Source organism: Grus americana, chromosome 9, assembly GCF_028858705.1.
Source record: "Grus americana isolate bGruAme1 chromosome 9, bGruAme1.mat, whole genome shotgun sequence".
Lineage (NCBI taxonomy): Eukaryota > Metazoa > Chordata > Aves > Gruiformes > Gruidae > Grus > Grus americana.
In genome coordinates this window covers 3,131,525-3,145,163 of record NC_072860.1, presented here as the reverse complement: position 1 = coordinate 3,145,163, position 13,639 = coordinate 3,131,525, and the positions used below count along the sequence as shown (strand labels likewise).

Genomic DNA, 13,639 nt, shown 5'->3' with positions numbered 1-13,639 from the left:
CACCTCTGCACAAGACATGCATTCCTCCATTCCTCTTTTAAACAGAACCCTCTTTCTTTTTTTTTTTTTTAAACCAAAAGGCAACAATCCCAGAGGTCACCTTGCCCCTCCCTAAGTAAGTAGTTTATGTCATTTGCCAGCCTCTATCTATAGAAAACCTCACAGCTACATAACTCAGACATGAAAGGCCAGTGAGAAGCGAGCTCTCACATGCACGCACTGCTCAGAGAAAACAAGCCTCTGGTTCAGAGCTGCCCATCTCTGCACGAGAGCAGCTGTTCTATTTATAGGCACATAGCTCAGTAAAGAGTTTGGTGGGTTTGGGCGGAAAGGGTTGGAGATAAGATCAAGATGACTTTATAAAATGATTCAGACATCGCTGCCTTTCTCCTCCTCTATTTTAATTTTACAGCCAAAGGACTTGCTACTTGCAGAGGAATGCTGCTGAAGAAAATTAACTAGGGAAAGGACCTGACAGCGAAGTGACATCGAGTGAACTAAAAGGAGGAGCTGAACAGTTCTTTCCGCTCACCAGCTTCTCTGCAGCTTTTTTAATTGAAGATCTACTCTGATCAGATTACTAGCCATGTATTCCATCAAGACAAAAGTGAAATTAGTTCTCCCATAACAAAAAAAGAGCACTAAATCTATTTTTAGTGTCATATATTGGATCCTATGGGAAAAGCTACTGCCCTGAAACATCTTGAGGTTTGATTGCATGCATCCTATCAAGGATAAATGTAAAAATTGTTTGTGATGGAAATATCCAGACTGCTTTCTATCCAGCTGAGCTTCTCTGCAGCGTGGTGTCCTGTGGCATGGCACTCCATGGGCAGACAACACTGTTAAGAAATGAAGTATCTTCTTGGATCAAGCCTAAAATGATGTGCTACTAGTTTCAACAGTGACCTCCTTTTATCATATTACAAGACAGTGTAAAAGAGGTTACTGAACAAACTGACAATTTAAAGCAACACTGCACATAGCAGAGAGTCTTAAGCATCTGACAAAGAACATCATTAGACAGCAGAAAGGCAGGGTCTAGGAAATTTCTAGCATTTCACTATTTATCTTTGGCCTTGAAGAAAAGTGACTTCCTGCAGAAAAAAAATTCAGTTCACGGTGAGCAATAGGCAACCCTCCCCCCAACTCATCCCCTTTTAAAACTTGACTTTTAGGAACAGAAATAATATGTTCTCAGATTTCCCCTGTCAAAATGGGTGCAGGGTTTAGGCCTAATCCCGAACTAATGAAAGAAAAGTTTTTGCCACTGCCCTCAATGGGAATGGTTTCAAACAACTCAGAGGACTTATATTAAGGACTTAAGACAGGGAGAGCCTTGTGCTTCAGAGTTTCCCTCTCACGCAGTCCCACTTCGTAAGAACAAGAAGCCAAACGATTAACAGTAGTCATTCACAAAACCAGCAGACACAGCCGTTTTCTGCAGTATTACTTGTCTGAGGTGTGTCTGTATCCACTAACCCACATCAGGAGATCAGAGAACCAGCGTACACAGATGAAATGCTTTCTATACTGATAACGCGAATGATTCTAGTAAAAAGTTAAGAACAACCATGTCAAATTTCAGCTACTATCAAACAGCATCCCTTTTTCTCCTGCTCACTACATGAAACACAGGAGTAGCCCATCCTTTCCTGAAGCTTAGGCTTCTTGCCCCATTTGGAAGTAGGGCCCTTGGTATAACTAATTTCCTAATCTGGAAAACAAGATCCTATTAGCCAGACTGAAGGCAACTATCAACTGTACCCAGCTGTCAGGCTGGCAAGTGTCCTTTGGCACAGGGAGGCTCCGAACTGTGTTCAATATAGACAGAGGAAGAACAATACAACCTATTTTACAGCTGAGATCATGACATATTCTTAGGGGCAGTTATTCAGTGCAGCATATCTGAAGCAAGAATTTTGCTCCACTGATATTTCTTTCCAATGCAGAAAAAGAACTGTATACAAGGTAAAAGCAAAATCATTTTAAACTATCTCAACAGCAACTAAAGAATCCCAAATACCAAAGTCTTCAACATCTGGATTTCTCTGTTTTCCATGTGTCTTTAGAATGTAAAAACTTCAGGGAACAGACTGTTTTTATTTGTATGTACAGAGTGCTGAGGCCAAACAACAAATAACTGACTAAAGAAAGCATCAAATGCACAGAGGAGAAAACACAATGAAAAAGCACATGCGGAACTGACAGGCTATCTTTATATATGCTTACTAAGGAATTTTACAGGCAGTTGATACCCTGGGACCAAGCAACTTCATCAAGTCACTGACTTTGGGTAACCTGTGGCAAAAAGATGGGAGTAGATCTGCAGTCACTTAAACACTGCGAGATAGTCCTGCCATGCTAGGGCAGGTACGAATCTGGAATGCTGCACCTTGTTGTGGGTAAAACAGTTTTAGTAGCTGGTTCCACAAAAGCTCTTTGTGGTCATAAATATGGAACTAATAATTATTTAGAAATCAACTGAAATACAGTAAATCTGACAAAGAAACTACAGGAATAAATCTAACCAACCCCGTAGAATAAGACATGAAAGGTCAAAAGGCTAGGGGTTAACAAGCTAATCCGAGAGCAACATCCTTCCACCAGACAGTGGTCACACCCTGGAAATTAACTCCAGGAAGCTTGGAGGGGGGAAATCTGGATCAGTAAAGCAATTCTAAGTATGGGACACACATAGAGAGCTATACAAATCTATAGGGGAGTACAAGGAATTTACAGGTTGAGTAGTCAAGTTTGGGAAGTCTACATTAAATGCACTTGGCTCTTACAAAAGTGAGAATTGCATTAAGATTTCTTCCACTGATATCAAAAGGACAAGACATTATGTGAACTCACTGCAACAAAAGGACTCCAGAAGAGGGGAAAAAGAAAAGAAAATCAGAGGTCAGCAGCAGGAATCAAATGTCAAAATACAAGCTAGGGCTGTGAGTCAACAATCCAGTAACAGAAGCTGAGCTCTCCACTGATGAAGGGAGTGTTGTCTAGGCTTTCAGTGTACATTGTTTAATACCATTTTGTTGTAATAACCTATGGTTTATCAACTGGGAAGCACCCACGTCAGGTTACCGCACAGAGCTCTGTACAACTGCATGGGAAAGCCTGCAAAATCTCCCCCAACAACCATCCTCCCGATCTTCCCTCTTTTCTGACCTCCATCTCTGCTGAATTAGCTGGACTCTGCACACCCAGTGAGAGACCAGGGGTGAGCTCAGCTGACAGCTCTTGGTACAGCCTCTCTGCAACTGCTAAGACAAGCAGAATTCAGAACAGTGTGCAGTGATCCATCGATAGTGTAACTGAGATGTCACTGCAACAGGAAATGCAAGCTTATTCTCCAGATCAGCAGTGGAAAACAGGAGTTTGTATCAAATAAAACACAGAAACGGCTCAAGTTAGAATCTGCCTTGGCACAGATTAACAAATGCTCAAACATTTCATTTCTCATTAGTTAATGCTGCAGCCAGTAAACAAAGAACAGGTCTTTGAACCAGCTTCTTTTCAATACCACATTCAGCTGCTACTATTGTGAATGACTCTCTTCTAAAAGGGACAAGCACTCATAAAGCTAAAGCGAACAAATTAACAAAGAAAAACAAATTCAAAAGCATGCAGAAAGGTTGCATGTACATGGGAAAGGAAATACAACATACCAGCATATCATCACGCAGCTCCCTGGTAAAATGAGCTGAGTTTAGAGAGCTCCAAGCAAAGTACTTAAAATAGATGAATACTCTGGTCAGCTACTTAGAAGAGAGAATGAAAAACACACCAGTACACTCTGATTCAGGATGAGTTAGTAGCTGGACAACTCCTGGCACGCTAACTGCTTAAGCCCTCAGTATGCCTTCCATAGATAGGCTCCGGGCATCCTTCCCAAACACATTTATCACAAGAGGGGAACTGAGCACGAAGCTCAAGTCGTCCCAGCAAACTACAGCAAAGCTGGAAGATAAGGGCTCAAACCCATCCACAGAGATAACCAAAGCCAAAAAACCAACAGTTTAAAAGCTACCTGAAACCTTTGGAATGGAATAAAATTTTAAAGGGTACTAATTAAATGTGAACTTTATACATTTAAGGACAAACATGAAAAATATGCTGTTATTTTTTCTACCATCTTAAATTACACATATCCAACTACATCCCTTCCTTAGGGTATTTTCCCCATACACAAAAAAATGTCAAAACACGTTACCTGCTGTGAAACCTTCAGCTCTGAGACATGCCTGTCACACAGCTACGCACCAGCACCACAGAATCCCCTGTATTAACTCAGAAGCACATGGCTCTGCTGCTGAAATGCAGCAAAATAACCTCATTTTGAATCACAGCAATGTACACGGAACCCTCTAATGCTGCAGCCTGTACCACTAGAGCTTAAGTAACACTGTTATTCATTCAGAGAGTGCTAAGTTATTACCAAAAAACACCATCACCCATCTAAGCCCACCCATGCACCTCACCGGCAGGTAGAATGAGCCAGGCACTTACCATAGCGGCCTGTCAGGGCCATTTGATATGAGACTACCAGGCTGGGAAGGCGCGATCGGTGCTACTACAAGAATAGCGAACGTAAGGGAAAGCTCATCCAGAATACAGCTGCGGATCTCATCCTTGCAATCATAACCACACCATCCTTCCCATACTGCTAAATGTCATGGAGATCTTGGCCAAGTAGGAAGGAAAAGCCAGCAAAAGTACTGGTATAAGAACTTCAGGACATGGGAAAGTGAAAGCTATACCTTGAGGAAGAAAACTGAATCCTTTGCCCTTGTGTTGAGGAGGCTGAGAGAATGACAGCTTCCTCCCACTGTGTCTGGATTCCCATCAACTCTGCTACTGAATTCTGCAAGGAGCCTTATTTGGTAGTGGCTGGTAGATGTAGGGCCAAATCCTGATCCTTTTACTCCAACTGGTATTCCAATGGGATTACACTGTTGAGAGCAGAAAGCAGTTTTTGGCTTTTGGCCATTTAATTAATACTTAAGGTATCTTAGAATTTATTTTTATCTCATCTGTAACAATTGTCATTATCAGATTTTCCATATTTATGTATTAAACAACCTATGCTTTTAAGTTTTTTTTTCCTCATCCATTTAACACAGTTTTTAAAGGATACTCCAAAGTTTTTAATTTGTTTTTCCATTTTCCCTGTTTTAATGTCCTGCAAATACCTTTGACCACGCCAAGACATCTTGATCAGCACCAGTAACAACAAGGAAGGTTAGCACAGCCCTGGGAACACCATTTTGTTAACTTTCAGCTAAACAGAACAGAAGGGGCTGGTGTGAGTTCCCAGAATACTAATTTTTAATAAAACTTCAGCCATAGATCTACATGTTCGAAAGTAGAGCTCTGACCTGCCTCAGCAGAGAGCAGTTTGAAAAGCAGGCAACACGTCCTCCCTATTTTATCAGCTATACTTCTGTCTTTCAAGAACCAGTGAAGGCAGCTGTCCCACGCATCAAGACATCACCCTGGAGCTTGCAACACCTGCCTCAGTTCCCAGCTCTCCCGGGAATGCCCTACGTGATTTTGTGCGTTTGATACAAGTATGTATCTCAATTCCCTGAATGGGAAATTGAGGTGGTATCACCTCTCCCCACTAGAATTTTACATGGCTAAATTTATTAAAACTTGCAAGACTCAAACACAATGTGCTTGATGAAAACATAATGTAATTAAGACGGCATTTCCTTTTTCAAAAAAAGCAAACCACAACATCAGAATAGGTATCAGAGGTAACACTTTCCAACTTAGCAATGAGACCGTGAGGAAATAAAAAGATTTCCTCTAAATTCAAATGGAGTAATCACATATTAATCAATTACCTAACTCAGCAGTGGTAATCTTTTAGCCAGGCAAGCCACCGTTTTCCTCTCTGGATGAAAGGAGGGCAGCAGGCTTTGGACCTCCTCCTCTGTGTAACTGCTTTCCTGTCCACGTGCAGCCCAGACTGCAGACAGTAAGCGCCGTACCCTGTGGAAGCACTGACCTGCTTCTGAATCAGGCATGCACAATAAGCCTATCCCTTACTGGAGTGCTTTAGATAAAGCGTGTGAGAAGGGACCACAAAATATGGCAGCTGATGTGGATCACTGCTACTGCCTCAGCTATTTGTCTGTCTGAAGCTGAACTGGGTAACTGTCCCGCAGGGCTACACAACCAAACAGAAGCATCTTTCTTTAAGAGACACTTACATAAATTCTTAGTGAAATGAGAATCAATAACCACTTAGGGGGGAAAAAGGAAAAATGGTTTAAGTGGAGAGTTAATAAAAATTCCTTTAAATAATGGTTTGTGCATTTGAAACCTTGAAAAAACATATTTCAAGAGGAAGGTGCTTTTCACTTAGTATTTTACTCTAAAATTTCTGATGCTGCTGTGACACTAACTAGTGTAAACATTAGGCTTTCAAGAAAACAGGGAATACAAACATGTCTCTATCTCACTTCTGCTTTCTCTTAAGTATGCAGGTATAGCTGCTATTTTAGAAAGAATCACATTGATTTGTAATTAAAGAAGGTAAAGTTATGCAGTGTCTTACATGGTATACTGGATTTTCTAATCAAGTAATCTGGAGATACACATTTTATAGTTTTCATTTATACTTTCATTTATAATCCAGTACCCCTCCAAAGTAAAATATCAATGACTTTTTTGTAACAACAGGTTTTAGGTAGAGGGAAATACTCTAAATATTTGACTTTGTTTTATTTAAAAAAAAAGAAAAAAAATCCTTTAATATTCATTTTATTTTGTCTCTAATTTTATTTGAGAGAACAATTACTAGCCTGGCAATGTACTTTTTAGCAAGGTGGTTTAAGTAAATCCATGTTCTCAAAACATGCAAAAGTTTACTGTTAGCTCTTTAGTTCCTGGAACCTGAGCTATAGTTAGAAAGAATGAGAAAAGCTACAAGTGTGTGTGGTTTTGTGCTTTGTTTTGTGTTGGTCTTTTTTTTTTTTTTTAAATAGGAAGTAACAGCTGTTGCTTTCACATAGCATCCAAAACTCTCCAGCAGCGAAGCAAACTTACAGTACACCAGTGGTAACACAGCGCTGGGAGGCTTCCCAAATTTTGTCAGAACAGCTGACTCTGAAGAGCATGCAAAATGTAACTTAGATTTTGTTAAGGGACAGAAACATTCTTACAGCCATGTACTGTGGCCTAAAATCCTTTTTACTCAGTGCTCAGAGAAGGAACTAGTCTGTTCGTGGTGTTAATCCAAGAAAATTCATGTCCTTAAAACCTGCGCTCAAGATGTTCAGTTTCAATTCAATCACAAGAACCCCTCTTCTCAAACAATTATCTCTCTTTTTAAGTGAAGAGCTCCCAGTTTCTACCTGGACTGAAGCATGAGCCACTACAATTTACCACATGCGAAGCTCCTAAAATGTCATCTTTTAGACACTCTATTAGAAGGCAGCATAACAAAACCTTACATTTTAATATGTTTTAGTGGAAGATGCTACAGATAGAACATGAATTAAGCCGTAAATTCCTGAAAATTCCCTCCTCATTTGTTGCATATTTCTTTTACATTGTCTCTTTACTGAAATGCATTGCTTATCATCATAATATTTCTTTCAATACTTGTATGAAATGAATAAACTGCTTGGTTTCCTCATTCTAATCTCATCTCAGAAAACCTTAAAACATTTGCCCTCCAGAAATAAAAATAACACTTCTTTAACTATAAAAAAGACATTTTATCTATTAGGCAATGCAAGAAGAAACAAAATGAGCTTTCTTCAGTTGCTCACACTGCCTACCACATGTTTAGTGTAGTCTGCTACACATGTTCAGTTTAGTCTGCTCTGGAAACTTGCACAAAAATGAGGAGAAACATTTTGCTTCCTCCTGTTTTTTCTTGCCTGTACGCTTCAGGGTGGCTCCTAGACCACAACACTACTAATCAGAAAGAGAATCACAACTTCTCATAGTGCAAAAGATATCTATACCACAGACTGCCACCCAGCACAGAAATCAGAAACTTGCTAGTTCAGATACTGAACAAAATCTGTCCTCTGCAGCATAAAGCTTAGTACCAGTTAATTTATCCTGCTTTTCATAGTATAAATTAACCTGGCATATCTCTGCTACTAGAGCTAGACAGTTTCCAATATCCCAGAAAGTCCGGAGAGCTGCTCACTCTGTTTGCAACTCTGTTGAAATATATACTGCAAACTTGTCTTTAAAAGTTCAAGGCAATGATAAATGGTTATAAAAACTAAAACGTTACAGAGAAATTGCTCATAAAAGTAAACAGAAGTTAAACTGAATTAGTCTAAACAAGAAGTCCTCCTGATGCCACCCAAGGGCGCTGCTGAAATCCTGTCTGGTAAACAAACTGAGATCTCAACATACCAAAGCTGGCATGCTGGAAATCACACCTAACTGATGAATGAAATGAGAAGACAGCCTATTCATCCGCTCTCCTGCTTTCTGAGGTTTGTACTGTGATGCTTGCAATGAAAGGTCAAGTGCAAAGGAAGAAGCGTGCTTTATTGTCAGAGCCCATATAAGGTGCAGTGCCCCTCCATTTCACACCCTCATCTTCCAGGACCACTTTTGATATTACGGTGTCTTCATCCATGCCAGGTGACAACTGAGATGATACTACCACTTCAGCTGATACCCGCTGAGTCCTCGACATTGCTTAGAAGGTGGGAGTGAGGCTCCTGCTGTTGCCACTCCTCACACACATCATCCTTCTCTTATTTCATCTCTTTCCTAATTCCCATCCGTTCAAAACTACTTTATCTTAGTTGACCAACAGTTTCTCTAGCTGCACGGATGCCAGCCTGAGACCAGGAGAGGGGCTAAAAGCAGTGCACTATGAAGCTTGATGCTGGTACAAGTCCGACAGGTCTCAAAATGGCTGATCAAGCACTCTACACAACCTCTACTACTTTGCCAGCTCAGACAACAGCAGTTACGCTACCAGCTATACCTGATCACACGAGGTTTTTTTCTTTCCCCAGAATAATAATCATTAAGAGACTGTTAAACATACCTTCTTCCTCAAAATTTCTTTCTAGCTAAAAAGCAAGTAAGAATATTAAAACATAGTACCTCTCTTTCCAAACACAGCTTTCCGCTCCTCCATGCCCTGTCCTGTATCTTCACAAGAGACAGATTTTTCAGCTAAACAGATGTTAGCTATGATTTGCCTTCAGACACTGCCCATGTGTATACATACCTATAGTACCTATACATCCAAACAATTCTATTTGCCCCACAGTACTACCACATCAATGTATTGTATTTTAGTCAACCGTGGTTGGGCAATCTGTGGGCTCAGAAACAAGTTCACTGAAGTTCTACGGTCTTGTAAGCAAGCAGCTTTATTTTACAGCATTTCTTGGGAAAACAGATGACAGGACCAGAGGAAGGAAAATATAACTTCAAGGTGTTTGTGACTGTGGCAAACAAGTAAATTCTGAGGAACTCCACAGCTACAGCAGACTCTGCACTCAAGCTGTGATAACAGTAAGCTTCCATGGTGATTTAACTCTACTTACAGGCACAGTCTTGAGCTAACTACAGCAAAAGATGTGGTTAGAAGAGACTTCTATCCTCAGGGCACAGTAAAAGTCTGCCTGCATCTCTTACTGTCACTCTGATGGACCTGTCCAACAGCTTCTACAGCTTATGGTAGTCTGTGCTCTGTCATTCAATAGACAAGTTCAGAATTAGGTCTGCCTTTACAGAGGAAGCAAGCTCCTCAAAGTCTCATCAGAACTATGATTACTCACAAAGCTGTCTTTGCTCCTTGTCCTCAGGGCAAGGAAAAAGTATACATGCAGCAGCATGCAGAAAAGACGATGACGAAACAAAAAGGCACCAACAAGCAACAGAACACATCAGTCTTTGATATCATAATACCTGGGCTTACTTGGAAAATTTGACACTGTTTAGTTGAAGGTCTTCTGCAGATTAACACGCAGGAGGCTTAATAGCTGTAGACAATATCTGTTTATAATCCTTGTTCTTAACATGTTTATGTTCGCGTAGTACAAGTGGCTGGTTTAGGTTTTTTCCAGCCATGCTGACGCAGGAAGTGATGTAAAACAGGGCAAATGATTAAGTAGGGACACAGGGACGTGTTCTGCTATATTCAAACAAAAGTAAAATCCAATGCACCTTTTACCTTAGCATCTCTGTAAGCAAGAGTTCCCGAGAAAGTTATTGTCCTTGCTCTTATCACAGACACCACCACACAGATATTAAAGTCGGACTATGGCACCCTTCCTCCCTTCCCACGTGGGACCCCTGCCACACATAGTATTAAGAAATCACAAGGTACATCCAATCTCCAGCAAGACAAATTTCTGATATTCAGCACCTTGTGTGTGGGAAAAGATCTCGTAAAGGTTATTTTTTTCACAGCAGATTAACAGACTAGATCAGGTCACCTGGTGCTGCAGCATGGCTGAGATCTGCTTGATACACTGAACATTAACCCATTTAGAGGGTTTCACCATTTCCTGTTGTGGCCAAAGAACCATGTCACTCACATAGCCCAGACCCCCAGCACCTTAACTCAAGAAGTGAGTGACAGTGTCAGCAGCACTTCGCAGATGGAGGAAGCAGCCCCGCCACGCGTAATGAAGTTAGCACACAGTCCTCACGTATGACCGAACTTTGTGACGGCGTTTTTCGGAACTGGGACCAATGTAGCAAAACAATGACGAGCAGCAGAATGATAATACGTTACACATTTGAAAGTGAGGCAAACTAGCCAGTAGAAAAAAAATCCCTGCAAATAATGCTTCAGACACTGCATCATGCTGAGACATTTACTCTCCTTTGCTATCAGTACAAGATAAGCAACACGGAGCTAGCAGCACCAGCACTGAGCAAGCCTCCTGCATCCACACCGCAGCAAGTGTGCTTGCCCATGCTTCAGAGACAACAGGAAGGTGATAACAGAAGAGTAACTAACCTGGTATTTCTAAGCAAAAACATATCACACAATGATCCAAGAGTTATGCAGGACTTTAATAGCTACAAAGAAAAATCATGCAGCTATAGTAAAAATAGTACAGAAGAGGGCAACTCCCTATGGGTGGTTCCTAGCCTAAGGCTGAAGGAAATCTTTGCATCTTCTCTTACAGTAACAACACAGAGGAGCTACAGTTGTCGTTGCAAAATACTGTTACTGCCCCTAAAAATGGCATTATCGTTCCAGAATGAGCCACAGAGGGGTAAAATCTGACTGGGCCAAGGGAATCAGGGTGGAAAGGATTGTTACCTGAGCAGGGAGGTGAAGGGGGGGCACAGAATACAGAAAAAGCTAGGAACAAACACTAATAAGCCATAAGATCACTGTTTCCAGACAGGAGGCTAAACTTCCCTACATGGCTACCAAAAGGAAAAATAGCACAGTACAAGATGGGGAAAATTGGGATGCAACAATGAAAAGAATGGTAAGATGCTGAGGGAGGCACACACTGACTGTAGGGTGTAACAGCGAGGGCTGCACCTTTCAAAGCACAGAGCTCTGAAAATGAGACAATCACTTGTGCCATGTCCAGCAGGGTCACAGGTGGGGGGTTAGGAAAGTGATAACAGGAGAGGGCACACTGTGACAGGGCGATATGGCTGGGCTGTGCAGTGCCCCTCAGGGAAGGCATAGGGCCGTGAGGAAGGAGCCCCTGGCAACTCTGACATGGGGAAAAAAGGGGAGATGCAACTTCAGGGGGTAGGGAAGGACAGGATGTCCTTAAAGCTCAAATATCAGATAATGGGGGGCAGCACTGGGGAGCAGGAACTCAAATCTGATTTCCATGACTCCAAGAAAATATTATAGGGGGAGAGAGTAAGGAAGGAAAGAGGTAAGACAGGGTCCTGCTGAGCCTGGGCACACCGGTCACTCTTAGGATAAACTCCCTGGCAGGTCTGAGCCCGGGCACCGGGAAGAAGGTGGCCTAAGCTGGGCTACGAGGGAGGTTCCTACATGGCTTCAGAGAGGCCGTTTGGGCATGGTACTCGCTGGGTGACTGGGGGCAATTCCAGGAGCCCCTGAAGGCAGTTCAGGGGTCGTTGGCAGACCCTGAAGGGCGTTTAGAGGGCAGCTGTTGACAAGCATCTGAGGAACAGTTTGTTATGGGGATCCCTGAGGAGAATGTAGGGGTTCATAAGTCCATGAAAAGCCGTTTGGGGGGGTGTTGTCAGCAGGTCTCAAGGGGTGGTTTGGAGGTTGCCGGCACGTCCCTGAGGGACGACTGGGGAGGATCTCCGGCAAGTCCCTGAGGAGCGGTTGGGGAGGGGGTCGCAGAAATGGCCGTCCCTGAGGGGCAGTTTGGGAGGATCACCGGCAAGTCCCTGAGGGACGAGTTGGGGGGATCGCGGCCGGTCCCTGAGGAGCGGTTTGAGTGGGGAATCACCGTCAAGTCCCTGAGGAGCAGGGTGTGTGTGAGGTGGTCGCCGGCAGGTCCCTGAGGGGTGGTTGCGGGGGGGGGGGCGTCGCAGCAAGTCCCTGAGGGGAGGGGGGGCGGATCACCGGCAGCTCCCTGATGGGTGGGCTTGAGGGGATCCTTGGCAGGTCCCCAAAGGAGGTTTGGGGAGGGTCTTTGGCAACTCCCAGAGGGGCGGCCTGGGGTCGCGGGCGGGCGCTCCCCGCGGCACAGGCCGTGCCGGGCGGGAGGGGGAGGCGGCGGCGGCGGCGCTGAGGGAGACGCGGAGGCAGAGCCGGCCACAGCGCTGCCGGAGCCCGAGGCCCTGCCCGCGGCCCCCGCCCGCCGCACGCACCTTCTGGCGGATTTGCCCGGACGTAGAGACTTTGCGGATGAGTTTCTGCGGGGAGCCCGGCTCCTGCTCCGGCTCGCTGTCCGACGATTCCTCCGCCGCGGCGCTGGCGGCGGCGCCCGCCCCGGCCTGGGGCTGCGCGGCGCCCGCCGCCGCCATGCTGCACGGTGCGGGGCGGCGCGGCCGGCGCCCTCTCCCGCCGCGCGCCGCGTTCTGCAGCCACCCGCCCGCCCCTGCTGCTGCGCCCCCTGGCGACGGCCGCGCCCCGCGCGCCCGATGGCGCAGGTCGGAGGGAAGCGCTGAGGCGGGGCGGGGCGGGCAGGCCGCCTTCCACAGCACGGTGGGGCGCGGCGCGGCCCACGGCCGCCCCCCCCACTCGTTGCGAAGCGACACGAACGCTCCAACCCGAGCGTCGTTCACAATGACCCCGGCCCAAGCACTCCCGTGGCTGATCGGGGCCATTAAAAAGGGTTTCAGCTCAGACCTCTCTGCTGAGGTGAGCCAAAAAGCTCGAATCTCATCCCCCATTCTTGTGGTGGTTTCCAGCACTCCCTTTGTTCCACGGGATTTAATAAAATACTGTGGGTAAACGACCCCTAGGAAAGACCTGTTATACCAGCCTCCTGCACAAAGAGGTACTTCGCACCTGCTCCATCTTACACCTCCTTTCAGTCACGTACAGGCTTGCTGTGCTCTCAGCACCAGAGCAGGCTCCTGCTGCCAAACACCACTTTATTTTTCAGTACAGAAACACTCTTGCCTGACTCAGCCTTTCTCCACACCATTCCTCATAGGCTCCATCAGCATGAGGTAACTCAGCCCCAATGCCCCATTAGCTGCAGCTACGGGACAGTATAAG

At 44.5% G+C, this 13,639-nt stretch overlaps 1 protein-coding gene across 3 annotated transcripts in view; it reads right to left on the bottom strand.

Moving 5' to 3' along the window:
* Nucleotides 1-12,975, bottom strand: part of DGKD (diacylglycerol kinase delta) — a 58,894-nt gene extending 45,919 nt beyond the window's left edge. For all 3 annotated transcript variants that reach the window (XM_054835952.1, XM_054835953.1, XM_054835954.1), the window contains exon 1: nt 12,784-12,975. In XM_054835952.1, coding sequence (XP_054691927.1) covers nt 12,784-12,939 — 156 coding nt within the window. In that variant the 5' untranslated portion in view covers nt 12,940-12,975. The remainder of the gene's footprint in view (nt 1-12,783) is intronic.
* Nucleotides 12,976-13,639: the final 664 nt, after the last annotated feature.